At 48.4% G+C, this 24,772-nt stretch overlaps 1 protein-coding gene across 13 annotated transcripts; it reads right to left on the bottom strand.

Annotated features, from left to right (window-relative positions):
* Nucleotides 1-5,412: 5,412 nt before the first annotated feature.
* On the bottom strand, nucleotides 5,413-19,833 carry ABCD4 (ATP binding cassette subfamily D member 4). 13 transcript variants are annotated; one of them, XM_024737802.1, is made up of 19 exons: nucleotides 19,713-19,830; nucleotides 17,280-17,428; nucleotides 16,994-17,121; nucleotides 15,669-15,808; nucleotides 14,298-14,414; nucleotides 13,831-13,956; nucleotides 13,147-13,197; nucleotides 11,496-11,590; nucleotides 11,144-11,265; nucleotides 10,944-11,035; nucleotides 10,640-10,729; nucleotides 8,897-9,105; nucleotides 8,669-8,760; nucleotides 8,178-8,214; nucleotides 7,743-7,792; nucleotides 7,295-7,347; nucleotides 6,898-6,974; nucleotides 6,134-6,249; nucleotides 5,413-5,970 (listed from the first exon to the last, which is right to left on the bottom strand). In XM_024737802.1, the coding sequence occupies exons 1-19, from the start codon at nucleotides 19,748-19,750 to the stop codon at nucleotides 5,902-5,904; spliced, it is 1,851 nt and encodes a 616-aa protein (XP_024593570.1). In that variant the 5' UTR covers nucleotides 19,751-19,830; the 3' UTR covers nucleotides 5,413-5,901. The 13 variants fall into 13 exon arrangements, 11 of the variants coding, with proteins under 11 accessions (XP_024593570.1, XP_024593572.1, XP_024593571.1 ...); XM_024737804.1 differs by having other exon boundaries at nucleotides 17,280-17,322; nucleotides 19,713-19,759; XM_024737803.1 differs by having other exon boundaries at nucleotides 17,280-17,398; nucleotides 19,713-19,750.
* Nucleotides 19,834-24,772: the final 4,939 nt, after the last annotated feature.

The raw sequence follows: 24,772 nt of genomic DNA, 5'->3' as shown, positions 1-24,772 counted from the left end.
CCATTGCCAAATTCAGGAAGTTCTGCCCTATGTTTTCTTCTAAGAGTGGTTTAGTTTAGCTATAAAATTTAGTTCTTTGATCCATTTGTAGTTAATTTTTGTATCTGGTGTGTGAGGTAAGGGTCCACTTGCATTCTGCATATGGATTTCAAGTTTTCCAGCACTATTTGTTGAAGACACTATCCCCACTGAATGGTCCTGGCACCCTTGACAAAAATCATTTGACTTAGATATATGGGTTTATTTCTGGAATCTCAATTCTATTCCACAGAACTTTATGTTAGTCTATTTTTATGCTAGTACTCCTACAGTGTTTTGATTACTGACTTTGAAGTAAATTTTGAAATCTGGAAGTGAGTCCTTCACCTTTGTTCTTCTTTTTCAAGACTGTTTTGCCTATTTGTGATCCCTTGTAATTCCACACAAATTATAGGATCAGGTTTTCAATTTCTGCAAAAAAAAAAAGCCACTGGAATTTTGATAGGCATTACATTTAATCTGTGAACCAGTATTTCGTTAGGAAATACTGCCATTTTATCAACGTTAAGTCTTCCAGTGACTTCCCTGGTGGTCCAGTGGTAAAGAATCTGCTTTCCAATGCAGGGGACGTGGGGTCAATCTGTGGTCTGGGGAACTAAGACTAAGACCCCACATGCCGTGGGGCAACTAAGCCCACACGCCACAACTACTGAGCTCACGCACCTCAATAAGAGAGCCCGCGTGCTGTAAACTACACAGCCCATGCGCTCTGGAGCCCAAGCACCACAACTGGAGAGAAAAAAAGAAAAAAAAACTTGCACACCACAACTAGAGAGAAACCTGCACATGGACACAGCCAAATAAATAAATAAAATATTAAAAAAATAAATACATAAATAAAGAAGTCTGCAAAATATCTAAAATAAAGTTTTCCAATCCATGAACATGGGATGTCTTTCTATTGATTTAGGTCTTTAATTTCTTTCAGCAATGTTTTGTATTTTCAGAGTATAAGTCTTGCACCGCCTGGGTGAATTTTATTCTTTCTGATGTTATTGTAAATATTGATAGAATTGTTTTCTTAATTCCTTTTTGCTTTGTCTATTACTAGTATATAGAAATACAATTGATTTTTGCATGTATCCTGCACCTTTGTTGACTTTGTTATACTTTGTGTTTTGTCTTTTTTCTTTAGGATTTTCTAGATATACGATCATGTCTTCTGCAAATAGTTTTATTTCCTCCTTTCCAATTTTGATGCCTTTTCTTTTTCTTGCCTAACTGCTCTGGCCAGAACCTCCAGTACAATGTTGAATAAAATTTGTAAAAGCAGTCATCCTTGTCTTGTTCCTGATCTTAGTGGGAAAGCTTTCAGTCTTTTACCGAGTATGATGTAGGGTTTTTTATATGTCTTTTTAGAAAATTTATTTTTAGAAAATTCCTTTTTAGAACATTCCCTTTCCTTCTAGTCTGCTTATTGAGTGCTTTTATCATAAAAGGGGATTGGATTTTATCAAATACTTTTTCTGCACCAATAGAGGTGATCATGTGGCTTCTCCCCTTCATTCTACTGTGGTGTTTTATGTTGATTTTCATATGAACTACCCTTGCATTCCTGGGCTAAATCTCACTTGATCATGATGTATAATGCTTTCAATATACTGCTGGATTCTGTCCACTAGTATTTTGTTGAGAATCTTTACATCTATATTCATAAAGGGTATTTGTCTTCAGTTTTCTTGTGATGTCTTTATATGGCTTTGGTGCAGGGCAATGATGACCTAATAGAATGAGTTAGGAAGTGTTCCCTCTGCTTCTATTTTCTGGAATATTTTGAGAAGGATTGATATGAAACATTCTTTAAATGTTTGGTAGAATTCACTAGTGAAGCCACCTGGCCCTCAGATTATTGGGGAGGGAGGGAGGATTATTGGTTGGGAGGTTTTTGATTACTGATTCAATCACTTGTTATAGAACCATTCAGATTTTGTTTCTCCTTGAGTCAGTCTTGGTAGTTTGTGCGCTTCCAGGAATGCATGGCAACAAGGCTCTCAGCTGGACCAGCTTGGCCCATCTCTGATGACAGAGGCCAATGGGCTGGAGGAGAGGGATGGGAGTGCAGCCTTGCAGGCCCAGTATTTTGGACTTTAATGTAGGGCACATCTAATTTGCATTTTTAAGGTCCTTCAGGCTGCTTTGTGGAGGATGTGGGGGGTTGGGAAAAGCAGCAGGGAGACCAGGGACAAGGCTGCCACAGTTGTCCGGGTGGACTTGGTGGTGGCCTCGGGGGAGGGCAGAGGTGGGCTTCAGATATATTTTGGAAGCAGAACCCATGGGATGTAGTGATGGATTGGATATGGGGAAGGAGGTCCGGAGGGTCTCAGGTCTCTAGCCTGAGCTCAGGGTGGACAGTGGAAGTGTCATTCCCTGAGATGGGCAAGATGAATGCAGCAGATGGGGGCGGTTCAGAGGCTGAGGAGTTCTGTTTTGAACTTGAGATTCCTAAGCAAGTCATTTCAGGTCCTGGAGCTCAGACTCTTCAACTGGGGTAAAAAGGAAAGAAAAGGAAGCATCTTCCTCGCAGGGTTCTTAAGAGAATGTGGCAGGAGCTGGGCTTCCCTTAAGCATGCAAGCTCTGCACAAATCTCTCCGCCAGTTCAAGACTGAGACTTGCTTTTGTTTTCCCCTTCACTCCCTTGTGGGCTGGCAGTTCTGGGCCTGGGGTCAGGGTCTGATAGCATGTTAGGTAAAAGTCTCTGCCCCGTCTTCGGACTTTCCCAGGGAAACCTTCCCCAGAGGCATCTGACCCTCAGAACCCTTAACTACTTACAGATGGGCAAATCTACTGGCCAGTTGTCCAGCTCACCCTGCCAGAGGCTTGAGGACAGTGTTCCCCAGCACATGTCCCCTGCCTGATGCCTGTCCACACTTTACCCTACTTCCTGGTAGGACAGTCTCTGCAGCTCCCCAGTCCAGGGCTCCCTTTCAGCTGGCTTGTTCTCCAGGCACCAGTTCTGACAACTCCCTGTGCCTCCAGGGGTTCCTTCCTGGCCCAGGGTTTAGCCCAGGGCCACCCATCATTCTGACACCTAGACAGGATGTCAGAAGGAAATAGCACCAACAAGACAATGTTTCTGGAAAGGCAGTCTTTACAGAGGGCAGCTGGCATTGCTCTTCTTTGGCTTCCTGGGAGACTGTCCTGGATGCAGAACACACAGCACAGCTCCCTGTGGGCTGTGGTAGAACAGAGACTCGTTTGTTATTCTCCACCCCAAAATGACTGGGGTGGTACACATGTTGATACGGTAGGTAAGTGGACACTTGATGGAGATAACAAAAGGTTGCTTTTCTGCCCTGTCCCATGGCTCCAGGACTCCTCAGAAGGGTGATGAGAGGGATATAAGGACAACATTTCTATGTATCATCCACGTGGGTCTGTGTAGATTCCTGGGTGGCAGAATGAGACTTAAAACATTTAAAATAAACATTTTGGTCCTTGTCATACACTGAGGACACATAACCTGACTTCTCCTCATGCAGGTTTGTATCGATTCACCTAAAACTCTCAAGTAGCCACCATCTCTGAGATGAATGATGGATAAGGGTACAGTCTACCTCTAAGAACGGCCTTCTCTTGGCAGAGTTTCTGCAAGGGAGGACGCTATTTGAGTATTAAGAACAGAAACAGCACTGGGAACATGTTTGAGGCAGAGGAAATAGCAAGTGCAAAGACTGAGTTAGGAACAAACTTGGTCTCTATAATAATCTGCTAGCAGCAGCACTTGTGAAAAAGGCTTAGGAGTTGAAGGAGCTTGTGAGTCTGAAGCAAGTCAGTGAGGCAATGCTATCACCAAAAAGGCTGAGGGGAGCTTCAGCTATATTGATGAAAGTACAGAAATTAAGCCAGAGAGGGAGTCTTTCCACACCCGAACCCCACAATTTAAAACATGCCCAAGGGGTGGGAGTCAGGGGGATCCTGAGGGAGATACGTTTCCCCTTGGCCTAAGGAAGAGCTTCCCTCAGAGGGGTCTGAGGATGGATGGCCCCCAATGCTAGAGGTGTCTGGACAGAGGCCAGAAGAGCACCTGGCAGGATATGGTTGGGAGATTCAAGTATGGGAAGGCTCGTGAAGCAGATGCCGACCTTGACGGTCCCTTTCAGCCCCATGAGAAGGGCTGCCACGGGCCTTCCCGATGCTGACATCCTGTAGGTCCCTAAGGAGGCTTCACCGGAGACTGGACACACCATCAGACCTGGTCAGGTGCCCACCCCAGAGTTCTCTCAGCTTGGCACCTGGACATACTGCTTTAGCACCCATATGGGGCAGAGCTGAAAATAGGCTTGAGGCCTCCATGCCAGCCACACCATGGAGGGAAGGGGTTAGACACGTTATCCAGGGCGACATCTCCCCAAGTCTGGAGCTCCACCCCGCATCTAGGATCATTTTCAGTGGTATCAAGAGACATTAAAGAACCTCGTCTTAGAGAGAGAAAATCACTTCCCTTGCGGTTCCCATTCCATTTCCCCAAATCTATTAAGAAGATTCTCAGTTGGGTGCTAGTATGTCTAACTCCTCTGTAACATCCCTAACCTCCCTTTGTACAGAGAGCAAGCCTCAGGTGTAGAGTCTTTGCAGGTGCAGTACGCAGCTGCCATTTCATAACATTATTTGTATTAATTTTTACAGTTACTTTCTATTTATATCAAGTGTAAACTTTCCTTTAAAAATGCATTTAGGGGGCTTCTCTGCCGGTGCAGTGGTTAAGAATCTGCCTGCCAATGCAGGGGACATGGGCTCGAGCCCTGGTCCGGGGAAGATCCCACATACAACGGAGCACTAAACCCGTGAGCCACAACTACTGAAGCCCGCGTACCCAGAGCCCATGCTCCGCAACAATAGAAGCCACCACAATGAGACGCCCGCGCACCACAACGAAGAGCAGCCCCGGCTCACTACAATTAGAGAAAGCTCGCACACAACAACGAAGACCCAACGTAGCCAAAAATAAATAAATTAATAAATTTATATTTTTAAAAATGCATTTAAGTAATGAATTAACTTAAAAATATTACGGGATTTATTTTCATCTGGGTTAAGAAAAGCTGAAGGGCCCTCGAGGTTAGTGGCTGAGGGACAACTGGCAATGGGTAAGTGGGAGATGCCAGTGAAGAACCTACGGGCAGAAGGATCCAGCACAGTGGAGAGTGCTGCTCCCACACCCCAGGCTCTCAAAGACAAGCCCGGAGAGTCAATTAAGAAGATTATCTTAGGGACTTCCTTGGCGGTCCAGTGGTTAAGACTCCATGCTTTCACTGCAGGGGGCACGGGTTTGATCCCTGGTTGGGGAACTAAGATCTCACATCCTGCATGGATCCTGCATCCCGCATGCCGTGGCCAAAAAAAAAAAAAAAAAAAAAAAAAAAAGATCATCTTATGATGAAGAAGAAAGAAAAAAAGGGGAAAGCTGCAAGTTTAAAAACATGTTTATCTTTTCTTTTAAAAAAATTTATAAAATTTAAATAGTTGATTAAAGTTAAAAATCTACTGTTGCAAAATTGATGTATTCTAAAAGATTCCTGGATCTCTTGACTCCAAGTCCGATACGCTCTCCATTTTGACCCTGCATTTCTTATAGATCCCACACTTTCAGGTTTTCTTTAGAAAACACGATCTGAGGTCATATGTGAAGTAATTAGCACGTCAAGTGTACGAAGCTCTGGCTGAGGCAGCAGGAGGCACCCTGGCAGGATGAGGGTCCTGCGGAGGGCCACACGTGGGCTGAGTCCACTGCTGCTGATGCTACCCACATGGGACCTGTGAGGCAAACCTGGAGCTCCTTCTTTGCCCCATCAGCCTTCCTGGTCTCTCCTGGGGACTCGACCTCCTGGGCTTGGCTCTCCTGCCGGTGGCCGGTCTTGGCTTCATTCCACTTTGATTCTGGTCAGCTCCCACCTTCCTTCTCCACAGAGTTTCAGAACCAAGGAGTGAAACTACAAAAGACCACCACCACGCGGAGATCAGGCTGCCCCGGCTGTGACAGATTCCCTGCCCTCTCTGCCATCCCCACTCTCCATTTTGAGGGGGCTCTGGCCCCGGCCAGGCCCAGCCTTGGCATTCTTTCTCCTCCTCAGGCCATCCTGCGGGCACGGGTACCTTCTCAAGGCTGCGCCGATGGCCCACGCTGATGAACGTCATGCCCAGCTGCTGGCCGATGCGGTAGAGCTCGCTCTCCACCTCCTCGGTCAGGGCACTGGTGGCTTCATCAAGCACTGAGGACAGAACTCAGTGGGAAGAGATGAAGTCCTGCCCCAGACCCACCTCTGCTGCTCCTCCAACCCACACCCACCTTCGCTGGGACCTGGTGGGAGGCTGAAAGCTGTTCTGGCTTACAGGGGCCCTGCCTTAGGGAGAGCGTGGGCCAGAGGAGCAGAGAGCTAGGCTCCATCTGGGAAGCATTCTGCCAGCTGCAGGACAAAATCCCTCAGTTTCCTACCCTATTCCTAATCCACCAGCCACTGCCTAGGACCACTCAATCCAGGGAATCCTAGTCCCCCCAAGGATGTCAGTCCTTAGAAAAGTTCACACCTCTGTCAGGCATAGCAGAGGGATGCCCATTCACTGATGGCCGAGCCTGACGGCCATAACATGAGAACCCCTCTCAAGGTTGGCTCCAGCTGCTGCACTGGCACAGAGGTTAAGAACTGGCACTTCAACATACACCTGAGGATGCCAAGCACTGCTGCCTCATGGGCAGAGCCCTGCCATCCTCTCCTGCAGGGACAGAGATACCTGGCCAGGCACAGGTGTGCTCTCCTACCCATACCAATGCCTCTCCAGGTGCAAACGAACACACGCTGCTATACCTGTGAGCGCAAACGTAGCCTGGCTAGCATGTGTACCTACAGAGCGAACCTCACCTGCATACTTTGGCTGCAGGTAGAAGAGCCGGGCAAAGGAGAGCCTCTGCATCTCTCCTGGGGATAGAACATCATACCTGAGAAAGGTGAACGAGAGAGGCCCACTGGAGGAAGGAGGCTATAGCTTGGCTTTTGCACAGAATGGTCTGGGCAGGAAGAGGCTCCCAGCACAGACAGGCTGCCCCAGGACAGATGGATGTCACCCCCCTTTCCACCACAGCCCCGCTGCCTACACAAGGCAAGGCCAAAATTCTGTACCACGGACATGAACCAGGTCCCCAGCAGCCCAGCAAACCCCTAGAATTTGGGGTCAGAAGTCACTTCATCCCTTGCCCAGGCCTCTGGGACCCACTGTCTTTGGGGAGCTGGCTCTGGAGCCCCCCAAACTCCTTCTTACCAGTTCCAATCGACCTGCTGGTCCAGACCCTCTGTCCTTGCCACCAAGCTGGACTGTAACACACCCAGAGGGAACGATGTCCATGAAAGGGCCCATCCCTGCTTCCTGCTATCCTGAGGACCTCCTCAGTCCCACCACACACACCCGAGACACAGCTACCCCTGGTCGCGTACCACGGTGGGGCTGGGGGAGCAGTCCGTCAGCCACACTGTTTAGACTTGCTGGAACGTGGTGACCAGAAAAAGCAGGCTGATGTAGTCTTATTATTGTTTTAAAATTTGCTAGAGAGTGGACGCTGCTTGTTGCCTGTACCTGGCCAACAGCTCCCACTGCCGATTTATACACCCATCGCCCTGCCCCAGGCTCAGACTTCCAGCTCCGCTGGGCCTGCACCTGTGGTCAGTGCCCCCAGGTGGGCTTGGACCTCAGGGTCCCTGCCCTCACTCACCAGGCCTGCCAACTCCAGGAACCTCATGATCCTCTCATCATCAGCAGAACCTGCAAAACACGGAAGCCTTCAAGAAGTCAGCTCCTCTGGGTAGCCAGAATAGATGGGGCACATCATGGCCGGGGGCCCCAGAATGTGGGCCAAGGCTCTGAAGCGACAGGTTACAGCACTTAATAAACACGGGAAGGACCCAGTGAAGGAAGTAATCCCTTCCTTTCCTCCAGTGGTGTTTCTCCTCCGGAGGGGGAGACAGAAAAAGATGAGGTCAGGGTACAGACCTCTGAATAGTAAACAGTCAAAGGAGGAGGTAGAGGGGACCCTACCTGAAACCAGCAGCCTGGCTGGGGCCTCTTCCAAAAGGTACAGGTGAGGCCACAGTCAGACAGAGAAGAGATGGTGGGATGGGAGGTTGCATCCTCAAGAAGCTCAGCTCACCTGAGTCCGGGTAGATCTCCTTCAGGGGATATATCACCTAATAAAAGAAGAAACCACATGGGCCTGGGGCAAGGGCCAAGGAGAGGTGGGGCTGCACACAGCTATCCTCCCTCAGAAACAGCCCCAGGAGCTGCCAGAGGCCAGGCTCCTCTCCACCTGAGGAGAGCAAGGAGTGTCCTGGCTGAGGGTCCGGTGGGAGAGGCGGGGCTGGCAAACAGCAGGGCAGGGCCCCCAGAATCCAAGTTGGTGTTCAACAAACACATGTGATATTTGGCTTACGGCCTCCACAGGTTAACCTGCTCCCAGAAGTTGCTCTGAGTACATGGCCTAATCCATAGAAGTGAATAAAAAGTCCTTAGAGCCAGGGAGTTCCTGGGCTTGGTTCATTTTATACCCTACCTGCTGTCCCATAGCTCTCCAGGGCTGAGACCTGTCCCACCACCAGGGTCCAGGTTGGGGGGAAGGGGTGGGAGGAGTGGGCCCCGGCTAACCTGCTCCCGAAGGGTCCCATCAGTGAAGAATGGCTTTTGTGGCAGGAACAGCACCCCGTGGGGTCCAAAGTCCATGAGCATCTGCACTGAGCCTACAGAAGCACCATTTTAAGACCTCCCAGAAAGGTAATTGCCCCTCATTCTGCTTTCCCAACAAGAGGCTTGATTGTTACACACATACCCCCCACAGGCCAAGGCTGGCTCAGAGCAGGGAAGGCTGGCTCTCACCCCATGTGCTCGCCCAGAGGCCACCCAGAACCCGGAGCAAGGAGGTCTTGCCGGTGCCCGTGTTGCCTGTGATAAGCAAGCTCTGCCCCTCAGAGATCTTCAGGCTCAGATCCTTGATTAAGGGTTTGTTAGAGGAGGGGGCGGAGATGCAGACCCGCTCAAGGAGAAAAGCTGTATCTGTTCGCTCTGTTGCTGGCCATCCCGGGGCCCTAGGGTGCAAGAAGGGAAGAGATGTTGGCAAGATAAGCGGTGTCGGTATTGCTGGGGGCAGGGGGGTAGTTCTTTCTCATTGAGGGCATCACCTCTGGACTGGAGGGTTGCCATGGGCTGAACTGTGGCCTCAAAAATCACATACTGAAGTCCCAACGCCTAGTACCTCAGAAGGTAACTGCATTTGGAGACAGGGTCTTTAAAGAGGTGATTACATTAAAATGAGGCCTTTAGGGTAGGGCCCAATCCAGTATGACTGGTGTCCTTTTAAGAAGAGGGAGAGACACCAGGGGTGCACACGCAAGGACACTGTGAGAAAGCGGCCATCTGCAAGCCAAGGAGCAAGGCCTCGGGAGAAATCAACCCTGCTGACACCTTGATCTTGGACTTCTAACCTGTAGAACTATGAGAAAATAAACTTCTGCTCTTTAAGCCACCCAGTTTATGGTACTCTGTCATGGCAGCCCTAGCAAACTGATAGAGATGGATTGGGTACCTGCTCTGCGGCAGGCTGGGCAAGGTCCTGCCCATGACTGATCTTAATCAGTCTTATCAGCCACGAGCCACAGCTATTATCCCCACTGGGCAGATGAGGAAACCGAGTCAGGTGGCTGAGTAACCTGCTCAGGGGCGCAGAGCTGCGTCTGTGCAATTCTAACGTTGGTGGCATTACACGCATTTTCATGGCATCACTGGGTGACTGACGTAAGAATGGGAGCGGAAACACTAACACAGTTTTGGAGTTTCTGGCTCTCCACGGATGCCCATCTCCCCCACAGAAAAGCATCTCCAGTTCCCCACAGTCCCTGCACCACCAGCCCGCCCCCCCGCTCCACCTCTGGGCTCAGAGCTGCATGAAGCTTTAATTCTGAACAGAGGCAACAGTTAAGGCATTAGCTCCTAAGAAGACAGTTGAGTGTAGACCCTGAAATTCAGCCTGTTTCCATTTTTGAAAGTTTACTCTGTGGCCTCCGTCCAAGCACTTTCTATGAACTATGATATCTAATCCCCACAACAACCCTAAGACGAAGGTTCCATTAACATCTTCTTTATAGAGACGAAGAAACTGAGACACAGAGCAGTTAAGTAGTTTGCTCAAGAAAAGTGAGGACATGAACAAATCCTTGATGCACAGAAAGGTCAGGAACATCACGGAGCCTGCAAAGATACAATAAAGACACCTCTGGGCCTGAGTGGGGACAAAGAATAGACATGCCCCAAGGAAGGGGACTGGCAGCAGGGCTCAGCGAGGAGGAGGGAATAAAGGAAGAGGAGGGATACAATTCAGATTTTTGTTTTGTTAACTCAGGCCCAGGCTGATTGTACTTTGTTTCCATCAGCTGGGGGATGGTGTAAATAAACAGATGCCGGAACAGCAACATCGATGCTGAACATTCACAACGTGCCTGGCATGAGACAGAGCTCAGTTGCTCCACCTAACTCTGCTGCCCGGCTGGGAACGGGCTGGGCTCCAGGGTGTTTCCAGCGCCTGCATTCTCCACCACCAGGCTGCACCGCCAGCCCAGCGCTCACCTGGCCAAGTCCCACTCGCTCTCGTCCAGGATCTCCCCATCCCGTGACTTCAGGGTCATGTCCAGCAGGGTCTCCTGAAGTTCCCCGATCCTGGGCGAGAAGTGAAAACCTGAGGAGGGTCTGGGCGCCCAGGTGAAGGCGTTACTCCTTTTTCTCTCTCATGCCCATTAGTATATGGTGAGCTGTTCTGCTCCTGTTTTCACTCTGCTACTTCTCCCTGAGGTACACGCTTTGCTCAGGACCTAGAGGGGCCAGACGCAGCCTCACCTGTGGGCGTGCCTAGAGGGGCCGGACGCAGCCTCACCTGTGTGTGTAGCCTGCCACATCGGAGAGCGTGGTGGAGAGATCGATGAGCCGGGTGAAGCAGCTGATGACGTACATGCATACAAAGGCGTTCTGGACAGGACAGAGGGCAGTGCGCACGGGCCTTGACTCCAAGGCCCTGGGTGCTGGGCCAAAGGGCAGGGGGGATGGCATGAGGGGGTCCCCAGAAGGGATTCTCACCTTGCTGACCAGGGTGCTGAGCTCTGTGGGGCTCAGGTCTCTGTAGACGCCGCTGAAAATGGGGATTGAGATCACGACGTAACTCAGGATGCTGCCCAGATAGTCAAACATGTTGACGCCGACTGCGGAAGACAGAAAGACCTAGGGTGAGAGACCTGGGAAGCAATCCTGTGCTCCGAGGGGAACGGGAAGCCAAGCACGGTCAAGCTATTCTGGGGATCCTCACTCTCCTGAGGTCATTCATGGCAAAGGCAAACTGATCAGTGCAGAAAGGGAGGAGGGAGTTGTGGGGAGGGAAGCAGGCTCCCCGCCACCACGGTGGTTCCTGCCTCCCGGGGCTCCCTGCACCTACTGTACAGCCAGAGCTCCTTGGACATCAGCTCCCTCTGGGTCTGAAGGAGTCTCTGCAGCCTGCGGTCTGTCCTCATGTGCTCCACGTGCCCAGCTCTGATGAGAAAGGCCGGGATGTCCACGGGGCCTGGAGAGCCTGAGTCCCCCTCCTCACACTCCTCTTTAGCGACCAAGCCCACCCAAGTGATCTTCCCCTCAGACCCTTTCGGCCAACAGCAGCCAGCCATTGCTTCATTCAGTCAACATGGTATTGTCTGCAGAAAGACCATGAACTCTAGACTGGGAAGACTGGATTCAAATCCTGGCTCTGGCCAGTTACTAGCTGGGTAACACTGACAGGTTATTAAGCCTCTGAGTCTCAGTTTGCTCATCTATACAATGGAGCTTATAATACCTACGTAATAGGCTAGAGTGAGAATTTCTGAATGCAAAGCGCCAAGCACATGAGGGGCTCCCAATGAAAAAGAGCTGCTATTATTAAACAAATATACACGCAGCAGTCACTAGGCGGCAGGCTTGGTGCTAGGTAGCCAGCGAAACAGTTTTGGACAAAAGAGCCCCTGTCCTCGAGGAGCTCCCAGTTCAGGGGGGCAGGCAGACGCGCTGCATTCTTCACCTGGAACATGGAAAGTGTTACGTAAGCCGTGTGTCTTCAGGGCTATGGAAGCAAATAGGCGTGACCCCTAAGGGAGTCTGGAAAGGCGCCCAGGAGGAGGTGACTTGGAGCTTCAAGGATGGGCAGAAATTCTCCAGGCAGAAAGGTTGGGGAAGGACAGAGGAAACGTTTCAGATTTTGCATGAAGGACAGAGAGGCTGCAGGAAAACACACTCGGAGCTCCAAGCATCAACCTGCTTTCCCCAGGGCCCAAAGCTTCATGAGCAGAGTGACTGAAGAATCCAAAAAAAACCTAGCGCAGGCCCAGCCCTACCTGGCCCCCACGACCTGCCCCATTCATAGGTCCCTGGTATCCTTGGTGCCCCCAGGTGGTGGCAGCTACAAACTGCAGCAGAGACGGACAGAAGAGCAAAGTCCCAGGGCTATTAGATCCAGGTGATCCAAGGAGTAACTTCTACTCCTTAAACACAAACCTCTGGGCCCTTACTGTCAATCCAAATACTGAATCCAGAGTCCTCATAGGAGGCAGAGTGCAGGGACCTACCCTGGCCCCGGGGGAAGGAATGGGGTTTCACAATGCTGCTGTCAGGAGACCACTTTGCTCCACTAGGACAGTGTCTGTGGCGAGCAGGTCTTCTGAGCTGAGAGGCTCCATTCCCTCCCACGCTACAGAGACAACGGATCAGCCTTGGACGTCAGGCACTGGCAGAAAGCCATTTTACAGACAGAAAAGCAGAGGCAGAGGCAATGCCTTACAGTCATTAGTAAGATGAGGAAGCATTCACTCATTTCATTCTTAGAACAAATTTAGGCCCCATGCCAGGCCACGAAAAGGAAGAACCAGTTTCAGAAGCAAATCCATGGACCTAAGGATGAGGCAGACGAGGATAGTGAGAGATAAGGGGAGAGGGTCACAGCCAAGTGTGAGGACGCCTGGCCCCTGGCCTTGGTGACGGTGCGGGGGTTGTTTACTTCTCCACCATCTCCACTAGCAGCTCTGACAAGGCAGAAGGGAAACTATCCCCGCTAGACTCACCTGAAAAAAGCAGCAGGCTCAGCATGCACCCGGATCTGCATGTGCTTGAACCTGGGAAGGCCGAAAGCAAATGTGTGCTGACAGTGGGCAGGACGGGTCCGTCTCCTTTCAGAGTCCTGGATCAAGACCTCCAGGCAAAGAGCAGCCTGGCTCCACTACGAGACTGCGGCTGCCTCAGCCCGACCCTTCCCTGGCCTGTCACAGGGTGGGAAATTCCAGGCCCGGGAGGGATGGCAGGAGACCTGCAGACACGGCAGCCACCTGCCTCTCCGAAGAGGACAGGTGCAGGCCTGCCACGGCTCCTCTTCTTCCCAGGGCCGGGTCTGAAGGAGGAGGCCAAGAAGCACAGAGTAGGGGCTGGACCCATCGGCTGACCAGAATAAGGGTGGCCGGAACAGAAGCATGTGAGAAGGCCAAGGGACGACGATGATGATGATGGCGGCCAACCAGTCACCGTTCTCAGTGCTTCTCATGTATGATCTCATTAATCCTCCTTACAACTCTGTCAGTACCGTCCCCATTTTACAGATGGGAAAACCGAAATTTAGAGAGGTTAAAGACCCCGCCCAAGACCATATGGCTGGTGACTGGCCTAACTGGGATTTAAACCTAGGCAGCCTTTCTCCAGATCCCAGTCCCTAACCATTATGCCTGGCCCAGAAACCTCAAGCAAGGGAGACACACCTGAAATCCCCCTCCAGCTTCTCCTGCTGCACCAGTTTTGCCACAATGGGACCCATCAACATCTTGTTCACCACGGTTCCCAGAATGAAATACCCAAAGATGCTCACAGGCCCAAGCCAGCCGGTGCTGAAAGGCAGAGAGAGGGAGGGTGTGGGGAGCCACATATCACCACAGGCCTCTGCTCTGACTCCTGCCCCTTTTTGGGCAGCCCCCTGTCCCATCTCAGAGCCCTGTGCGGGGGCATCTGGTACCTTGACACTGACACACCGCAGGGCCACAGGGAGGGCAGGGGCCCAAGCATGCAAGACAGGAAGACTTCCTGGGGTGCAGGTGGGAGGGAGGGAAGACCAGCCTCTCGTGGACCCTGACCAGGAAGAGCTGACTCCCACCCAATGTGTGAGTGAGGGACTCTGGGGAACCACCAGGCAGGGGAGGAGGAAGGGCTCTGGCAGGAAGAGAGCCTTCACCTCTGGAAGCACTGATAGGTGTAGTAGATGAGGGTGAAGGGGGAGACAATCAGCTTGCTGGCCACGCTGCTGAGCTGCCGGCAGAACCGCTCCACGTCCTGGCTGATGCGCTGGTCCCTGGAGCCAATGACACAGAGTGACTAGGCCCAGGGAGCTGGGCTTGAGGGTTGAGAGAGCTAAGGCACTTCCAGGCTACCTCTTATTCTGACCTTGCCTTTCAGTGCTGTCAGCAATGACCCCGTGGGAAGGTGGACCCAGACAAGGGCTCGTTTCCTAGAGGCAACGAGACCCTTAGGACTTTCAAACAGGGTTCTGAAGAGCTGCTTCCTATGGTGCCTCAGTCTACCCCTCAGAAAAAATGGCAACTGAAAGGTCCAGCACACAAGGGCTCTGAGCCAGCTTTGAGCAGAGCCAAAGAAAAACCCGAGGGTAGAGGATCCGAGTTTCCGGATGATCAGGAAAGCTACATCATTTACCTCACTCCTCCCAACCTCTCTCTCACGAGCCTGAGCCTGCCCCCATTTAGCTATCTGGCTGTGGAAGTTTTGTACAGGTTGAGCCATAGAGAAGAGGCCTAGGGACTTCCTTGGTGGTCCAGTGGTTAAGACTCTGTTCTCCCAATGCAGAGGGAACGGGTTTGATCCCTGGTTGGGGAGCTAAGATCCCACGTGCCTGGTGCGGCCAAGGGAAAAAAAAAATGTGGAGAAGAGGCCTAGAAGAGAAGGTTAAGAAGCAGCAGCAGCCTCCCAAGAGTCTTTGCTGCAAAGCTCCACTTGAGCTGAGGAGAGGTTGCGTCAGGCAACAAAGTGCTTGGGACGGTGTGAAGCGGGGAGGGAATGAGGGTGAAGAGAGACCCCACGTGTCTCATCCCACCACCAAGGCCACAACGACTCCTATTCCCAGTGAGACGTGAGCTTTGGCAAGTCACTTGCATTCTCTGGGCTTCAGCTGCCTCACCTGTAAGGGAACCTGGGGCTTAGTGAACCTAAGAGAGGTGATAGAATGGTGACTGGAATCCCAGACTGAGTCCTAGACAGCAGTAGTTTTTTACTGCTGAAAACTGGAGCGCTGCTCTTCTAGCTTTTTCTAGCAAGGACACTGTCTTCAGAGGGTGCCTTATCTGGAAGCCCAGGATGTGAAGTGGACAAAAGGGAGCTGCTCTTGGCCTCTTCCTTTTAGCTCCCTGACCTCAGCCCTGCAGCCTCTCCGGGGTCCTCTGCAGGGCACCCTTCCCCCTTGGCTCTGGGCAGCAACATTTGCAGATAATGGTGGATGACCTCATGGGGTCTGCCGCAGGGGGTCTCCAGGGCTGTGCCAGCCCAGGTGGACGAACCACGCAGAGGGTAGCAAGGACTGAGGGGGGGTGCCTACGGGTTATCGATGTCATCCCGCAGCACGTTGAGGGTGTAGTACATGCGGCCCCGGAAGTAGAGGCGGTGGAGATGCTCGGTGAGGTCCTTCCTCCAGCTCACATACAGCAGGTTGCAGGTGAACTGGTCAAAGCTCTTCAGCTGTGCAGCGGGGGAGACAAGGGGAAGGGAGAGGTGCAAGTCTCTTTCTACCAAGTCTCAGCTCCAAGCTCAGGCTGGCAGAAAGCCTCTGCTCACCAGTCCCAGCCCATTCGGCTGTCCACTCAGCACTTGAGCCTGTTAGAGCGTCAAGTCATGGGATTCATCCCTTCCTCATTCACTCATGTGTTTATTGACTGCACCAAATATTGAAGGGCTTACCAAAGGCAAGGCCTTCTAGCCTCCTCTACAGGGTATTGTCTTACATCTCCAGAGCACATGAGCTTCTGGAGATTGGGAACAATATCTTCTATTCCACTTATGTTCTTACTTTTTTGTCCCCCAAAACTTGGCACAGGGTTTGAATCCATAGGTGTTTACTGACCGAAGGCCCATCAAAAGTGCCAAAGTGTGATGAGAAGTGGCTTCCCCAAGAAAACAGGTAGTGCAGCCTGACAGAGAGCATTAGGCTTGAGTCCTAAAAGAGCCCTGACTCTCATCATTCCGTTTATGGAGCCCCTGTACGCTAAGCACGAGGGAAGTAACAATGAGCTCACAGTCTAGTGAGGGCACAGACAATCACAAGGGTGTAAGGATTGTTAGTGCAGAGCTGAACTCAAAGGATCAGGAGTCGAAGGGGCAGAGTTTGGTGGAGGAAACATGAAGGACAAGTTGAGGAGGACTTGAAGGAGGTGACAGCGGAGGAATCGTGAAAAGTGAGCAGGTGTTAAGCGAGTGAACAAGGGGTGGGGGAAGGAGGCCATTTTGCAAGAGAGCAGCAGGTGCAAAGGCTGGGAGATGTGACAAGTGCCAGGCTCAGGCACAGCCTCGGCCCCCCCAGAGGACAGCAGCAGCTCTGGCTGCTGAGCCCAGTTTTCAAGTGCTCTGAGCACCCTGAAGCAAGAGTTCTGGGAATGGAAGAGACAAGCATCATTTCCACCAAATGCTGGATTAAACCAGAACCCTGTGGCCAAGCCCCAGGAGCTCGTAACACTCTGGGAATTGGTCCCATGTGGGCCAACGGCAAGATCAATGCCCTGCCTAGAGTTTTGACCCCATGTTCCCAGAAGAGGGAGGGAACACACACCCACAGCTTGGTTCCTGCTTCCTGGTGGCTAAGTCCACTGGGCACTGGAGAGGCATCACACTAGGCTGGAGAGGAAGAGAGACACAGGGAGAAGACCTTACCATGGAGTTGAGGACGATGAGCACAACAGCCAGGAACGTCAGGGTCTTAAACCCATTTAAATCTTTGTTTCCTAGGACCCCAAAGTACTGACTGGGAATCAAGCCAACCCGGTAGATCACCAGTTGTTCTGGGGGGAAGGAGAGGAGTCAGGAATCAGTGATGAGGGCTGAGAAAAGACAAGGGAGGCTTCCTCTTGAGGCCTTGCCTCATCAACACCGCACAGAAGGAGAAGGACCTCAAACCAGGGCTGCCCTCCCCCCCACCGGCCTGGGCTCATTCACTCACCCAGTAGGGCCACACACAAAAGGGTCAGGAACATCAAGGCATTCTGTGATGACCAAGAGGGAAACAAAACCTTCTGTATCTGCAGGAACCGCTGGAAAAATTGCAGATCTAACCTGGGCCTGAAGAAGAGAAGCAGGAGAAGCAGAGTCCTAAAAGGACAACGGAGCCTTAGAGAGCAGTTACCAAGCTTATCTACAGCTGTTGGTGGGCAGGGCGCAGGCCATGCAGAAAGAACGGTTTACGAATGCTGAAGATGGTAGGAGGGAAACAGACCAGGGGATAAAAAGGAATTTAAGTTGATAAATGCTATGAAAGGTTATTTACCAAAAACCTATAGCTAAATTAATAAAGAAACTTTAGCCACATCCTCTTTTTTGGTCACAAACAAGACAAGGAAACCCACTACATCAAGGATTTTAAGATCCTGGCTAAAGCAATAAAGAAAAAAAAAGAAATGAGGTAAAAGGAATGAAAGAAGAGATTAAATTGTCATTATTTTCAGATGATGTGATCATTTACATAGGAAACACAGCAAAGCTATAGACAAAATGTTAGTGGGACTTCCCTGGTGGTCCAGTGGCTAAGACTCCACGCTCCCAATGCTGGGGGCCTGGGTTCGATTCCTGGTCGGGGAACTAGATCCCACAGGCATGCCTCAACTAAGACCCAGCACAGCCAAAATAAATGTTATTTTTTAAATAGACAAAACGTTAGAAATAAAAGGAGTCCAGCAATGTTGCTAGATACAGGGTTAACACACAAGTATCAATAACCAACAATAACCAACTAGCAAATATAAAGAAAATAAGATGTTATTTACAGAAAAAAAGTACAGAAAAACCATAAAATATCCAGGAATTAACTTTAAAAAAGAATGTATAAGACAGTTTGGAGGAAAAACCGAAAGCTCTATTATAGGATGTGAAAGAAGACTTAAATAGAAAGACTTCATTTCTAATAGAAGTCTGTAACTGCGATGCAATACCAGTCAAAACCAGGAGTTCTTTAAGGAACTGTATATGGAAATATAAAGGTCCATGAATAGGTCAGGACAACTGTGAGGAACAGGAAAGGAGGAGGAAGAAACCCACGTAAACCATCAGGTTATTAAGACATATCATATTACAGGGTTGGAGTAATAACAAAGTGTGGTATGAACACAGGAACAAAAAGACCATGGAACAGAAAGACCAAAACGAAAAAATTCACCTATGTTTACGTGAGCACATAATAGAGATTATATCACAAGAAAGGGCATATTAAACACACATTATATGCCAAACCCATACTACGTGCCCAGTACTGTTCTACACATTTTATGTGTATTAATTCATTTAATAATCACAACCTTAAAGATGAGGAACTGAGGGTAAAAAGGTTAAGTAACTTGCCTTGTCACCCACCTGATAAGTGGCAGCCTTAGGGTTTGAACACAGGCAGCCTGGCTCTGTGCTCTTAACTATGCTATACAGCTTCTCTAATTTTTAATTATTAATTAATTTGTCATTAATTGAATACGGTAGAGGAAAATTTACATCATTACCTCAAACTATGTATAAAAATAAACTTTAAAAACTCCAAATGGATTAAAAATCTAAATGTGAAAAGTAACATTACTTAGTTAATAGAATGTAGAAATATCTTAATGAAAATATAATGGAAGGTATTTCTCAAATAAGACCCCCAAACCACAAACTATAATGCAGGAAAACTAACAGATTTAACTTAGAATTAAGTATTTTTGTTCAACATAGTGCCACAGATTAAAAGACTTGGAGAAGTTACTTGCAGAGTGGAAAATAAACAAGGTAATAAAATCTAGTCCATATAAGTAATGACTGCATCAGGAAGACAGGAAATCCATAGAAAGTGGGAAAAGGATATAAATAAGGGGAAACCCAAATGCTTAATAGAGGAAAATTAACACAATGGGACACCACCTTACACTAATCAGGTCGATAAACATTAGAAAACCAAACAATACCAAACATTGGGCGGCAGGGTAGGGTGTCGGTCGTTAAGAAGAAACAGGAACCTTTAAGCAATGCTGTTGAAAAGTTGGTGTGACCATTCCAGAGAACAAATTTAGCAGAATTAAGTGACCTAGCATCCTACCCTGGGATGGATACTCCAAAGATCACCCATATCCACAAAGGAGGCAAGTGGTGCTTAAAAACTGGAAGCAATCTAATTGTCCGTCACTAGGGTAATGTATACGTAAACTGGGGTCTAACGCACTTACGTAGCACCATGCAGCACTCAGAAGTGAAAACTAGATTATTATACCATGGATGATCTCAAAAACACCATGTTGAGTAAAAAGTTAAAAAAAAAAATCACAGTATGTTATGAGGGCGGAAGGTGCTCCTTCCCCACACAGCCCCGAGTAGGACGCCCCGAGGCCCGGTCCTCCTCCCCAGTCGCCCTACTCACCGGGCGCCAGCCCGGGGCGCGGGCCCCCGGACCGCCATGACCCGGAATCCGACCGACGCGGGAACCCGGTAGCCCCCGGGTCCGCTCAGGGTAGAGTCCAAAGAACTCGCTTCCGCCGAAGAGGGGAGGGGCCCCGGCACCCGGCTACCACAGAGACGGGCGGATAGAGAGGAAGGGAGACGCAGCCGCTCCCGGAAGCGACCGACTTCTCGAAAAGAACCACAGTGCTGAGTCTGTTGACCCGGCGCCTAGAGCGCCCCCTCCTGGATATGGGAAGTTTCCCCTTTGGCAAGAAGTAGCCGAGAATGTGACTGAAGTATTTTAAACTCTGAATATAGATGTTTCATACATTCTCCCAAAGAAGCCAGAGTGATCTTTTAACAACATGTCAGGCTTCCAATTTCAGTTAGAATAAAATCCAAACGTTTCCATGGCACAAGTGATCCGGCCCTCTCCCCTTGGTCTTCATTGAACAGGCCACTCTATTTTGGCCTCAGGGTCTTTGCCTGGATCAGTCCTCTCCCTAGCCTAGAGCTTTCAGTGGCTGGCACATTCTCATCATTAGTTCAAATGGCAGCTGCTCACCCAACCTAGACCGTGCTGTCCTTGCCCCATCATTCACTGTTGCATTATACTTTTATTTTCTTCATAAGATTTATCACTGTCTGAAATCATCTTGTTTCGTTGCTTATTGTTTGTCTTCCTTTATAGGAATAAGTTTCATTGAGCAGGGACTCTGTCTTGCTCATTGTTGTATTCCCAACATCAAACACTGCTAGTACATAGTAAGTGCTTAATAAATATGCTAAATGTTGAATGAATGAAATGCTTATCAAGTGGCTGATCACAAGCAGCATGATCTCACAGGGCCCTAAATTTGAACCTGGATGTACCTTCCCTCCTTCTTTCAATCCTTATTAAGTGTCAACTATATTCCAAACACTCAAGATACATGTATCGCCTGTCTTCTTGGAGTTGCCAGTCTAGCTGGGAAGGCCAACCAGGTGACAGTTTTGGTTGTCTTTATGAAGCGCTATGACAAAGTGCTATACAGCAGGGTTTCTCAACCTTGGCACTATTGACTTTTTGGGCCTGATAATTCTTTCTTTGGCGAGTGGAGAGACTGTCCTGTGTATGGTAGGATGTTGAGCCGTATCCCTGGCATCTACTCACTAGATTCCAGTAGCACTGCCCCAGATCCAGTTGTGCCAACCAAAAATGTCTCCAGACATTGCCAAATGTCTCTTGGTGGGTGGGGGTGGGGAGGAGCAAAATCCTAGCCTTGTCCCAGCCCCCAGCACTGAAAATCACTGTCGCAGAGCCATAGAGAGGGCCATCCGACTCAGGATGGGGAAAAGGAGAGAGAAGATAACTGAGTGATTCCTCGACATGGCAAGAGCTTAACTATTCCCAAGTGTGATTTCCTGAGTATGTCCTGGTTACTTTGAAAATCAAACAAATAGGGCTTCTCCAAAAAAAAAAAAAAAAAAAAAAAAAAGAATCAAACAAATAAACACATCAGGATACAATTTCCGAAAAATTAAATAAGGCAACAAGAGTATCAAGGCGAGCAACCTCACCTTGCTAGGGAAATCCAGGTTTGTAGCTCTTGTTGCCTTTCACTCTCAATAGTGTTCTGCTTTGGGGTTTGTCCCAGGGTTCTTAATGCTGTCTATTACTTTAAACTTTACAAAATGCTATATATAACATATTGTTCATTAATATTTCAGTTTATATTTCTAAATTATCTTTTGAATAATTTCCAACACTTTAATCCTGAAGCGGAGTAGTGGGAAACCTAATGAAACACCTAAAATTAAAAAAAAAAAAATTCTTGGGACTCCCCTGGCGATCCAGTGGTTAAGAGTTTGCCTTCCAGTGCAGAGGGTGCAGGTTTGATCCCTGGTTGGAGAGCTAAGATTTCCTATGTCTCGCGGCCAAAAAACCAAAACATAAAACAGAAACAATATTGTAACAAATTCAATAAAGACTTTAAAAATGGTCCGCATCAAAAAAATCTTTAAAAAGATTTCTTAATATCAAATATTCTGTTAAAATTTCCAATTGTAACTCTGATATTTCCCTTTTTTTTTTACTTAAAAAAAAAATCAGGATCTAAATAAGGTCCATGCATTGCAGTCAATCAATATGTCTTTTGAGACCCTTATAATCTATAGGTTCCTCCTCCATCATCTTAGATTAACCACTGTCATCTCTCTCCTGTCTTGCAAAAACCTCCTAATTGCTTTCCCCACTTGAATTCTTGCTACTGTTCTAATGCAGTTCCTACACAACAGCCAGGGAGACTGCAAAAATCAGATCAATACTTCGCTTAAAACCCTTCAGTGGTACCGAAGGCTCTAGGTGCCCTCACTCCACCAACCACAACCTTTTTAGGTGCTGGGAAACAACCTAGCGCCCTCCATTCTTCTGTTGATCTCTACTCTTCCTTCATCTCCAGTGTAATGTTCCTTCCCGAGAAAGCCCTCTCCTGACCACTTTCTCTAAAGAAGGACTCTGTTATTCCTTCCAATAGCACTGCATTTTTTCTCCTCATGGCACTTATCGAAGCTTGTTATTATATTTTCATTTTGTGAAAATGAAAACTTTCACATAACTTTATTAATGCCTCTCTCTCCACAGACTATCAGCTGCATGAGGGCAGGGACCATGTCCACTGTATTCACCATTGTCCAGAAGCACTTAGTAAGGGCACAATAAATATTTGTTGAACGAAGATGAGCAAGACAATTCCTGACCTCACAAAACACACAGGCCATTGTCTCTGCTCATACTGTTTAATACTAGGACTGAAATTCCCCTTTTCCAGCTACCAGACTTGGGGCTACTTCCTCTCTCATACAAAGACAAAGGGTTTTTCTTTTTGGTTAAAGAAAAAAAAAAAGGAAAGCAATTTGATAATAACTATCAAGATTTAGATGATGCCATGGTTTCACTTCCAGGTCTTCTCTTATAAATATGTTTACACAAGAGCACAGAGGTTAATCGCGAGGGTGTTTCTGCAGTGTGGTAGGTAGGTAATAGCAAAACCCTAGAAACAACCAGAATTTCTATCAAGGAGGAAAGGGTAAAAAAGTATGACAATCACTTTATGGAATACACTTTGCATCCCTTAACAAGAATGAGAGAGGCTGCATTGCCATAGTGGTTCAGAGTATGTGCTTCAGAGCCAGATTGCACGGGTTCAAATCCCTGCTCTACCACTTAATATCTGTGTGACCTTGGGCAAGTTGCCTCAGTTTCCTTATCAGGGAGCTGTGGGAAGTATCTAAACAGCACCTGGCAATGATCAGGGCAAAATGGTGTACTATATAGTAGCATGGGAGAAATGCCCATGTTGTATTGTCTCAGTCATTTTTAATTAACTAGTTTAATGGAAAAATTTAAAAACACGTGATAAAAAAATTCACACAGAATCATTAGGCATATAGTGAAAAATAAGTGTGTCTCCTGCTCCAGAGACAACTACTGTTCACAGTTTCTTAGGAATCTTTACAAAAATGTTTCATGTAAATGCAAAGTTATATGTGTGATTATTTTTCACATACACACACACACACAAACACACAGCCTTACCTATTCCTTTTAAACACTCTGCCTTGAAGCCTGCTTTTTAGATTTTATAGTATATCTTGGAGATACTTCCATATCACACAGACCCACCTCATTTTTCCCCACTGCATAGTACTCCACTGTATAGAGAAACTTTTTTTTTTAATTTCTTGGCTGCACAGCATGAGGGATCTTAGCTCCCCAGCCAGGGACCAAACTGGTGCCCCCTGCAGTGAAAGTGAAGAGTCTTAACCACTGGACCACCAGGGAAGTCCCTAGAGAAACTATCCAGTTCCCTATTGCTGGACATTTTAGTGGTTTATAGTTGTTTGCTATTACAAAGAATGTTGAAATGAATATCCTTGATTAATTTTAAAAGATGGCATACTCCATATTTCATTTGAAAAAAAGCATATTTGTGTGTGCATGAGCATTTAAAATGATTAGAATCTGTAGGAATTAGGAATTTAAAATGATTAGAATTTTAAAAATGATTAGAATCTGTAGGAATTAGGAATTCAAGGAATGGAGAGCAAAAGACATTTGAACGAAAGAGCCTGTGCATTTAAATGGCTTTTTTTTTGTTTTTTAAATGTAACCTGCACAGTAAAACCCTCCCAGAGGTTGTCTCTTAATAAGAAAAAATTACTTCATCTTCTGACCCTCGCAGCTCCTGGTTCACACCTCAGTAATAGAGTTCTTCCTTCTCATCTCTCCTGCTAGCCTGCCAGTCATCTTCATGTCCTGTAATACTCAGTCCAGTGCCTGGCACGTAGGTGTTCACTAAACAGTTCTGGAATGAATGAAGCTACTCCTCTGACCCCAGTTTGCCTGCATATAAAATTAGGATGGTAAAGTGGACCCACGACTCATGGCCGTCATGGGAAATTACTGAGCAATGTGAATGCTCTTGAAAAAGATGAAACAGTGTGTAAAAATACTCAAGAATAGCCACTGAGGGGCTTCCCTGGTGGCGCAGCGGTTGAGAGTCCACCTGCCGATGCAGGGGACACGGGTTCGTGACCCGGTCCGGGAGGATCCCACATGCCGCGGAGCGGCTGGGCCCGTGAGCCATGGCCGCTGAGCCTGCGCGTCCGGAGCCTGTGCTCCACAGCGGGAGAGGCCACAACAGTGAGAGGCCTGCGTACCGTAAAAAAAAAAAAAAAAAGCCACTGAATCTGAAACTTATCCTATGGGCTGACCAGGTCAAAACACCTGCAGTGTAGCGGGTTCAAAGGCTCATGGCAGCTTCCCCACAAGACCAGCCTGTTAAATTTATTTTCTGACAAAAGAGGACAAAGCAGGAGGGATCGAGTTGTTAGCCAAGCAGAGCCCTGCTGTCAGGTCTTTTAGATCTGAAATCATCTGGGCCTGTTCCACTCCAGAAGTAAATCCTTTTGGAAAGATTTGCCCCCTGAGCTGTACGTCTGTTAAAAAGTTGAAGTTTTCATATTAGAAATCACCCAAGGGTTGATTTGATTTCACCC

This window comes from Neophocaena asiaeorientalis, unplaced genomic scaffold (assembly GCF_003031525.2).
Source record: "Neophocaena asiaeorientalis asiaeorientalis breed wild unplaced genomic scaffold, Neophocaena_asiaeorientalis_V1.1 scaffold49, whole genome shotgun sequence".
Taxonomy (NCBI): Eukaryota; Metazoa; Chordata; class Mammalia; order Artiodactyla; family Phocoenidae; genus Neophocaena; species Neophocaena asiaeorientalis.
This window is presented reverse-complemented; position numbering and strand designations above follow the sequence as displayed.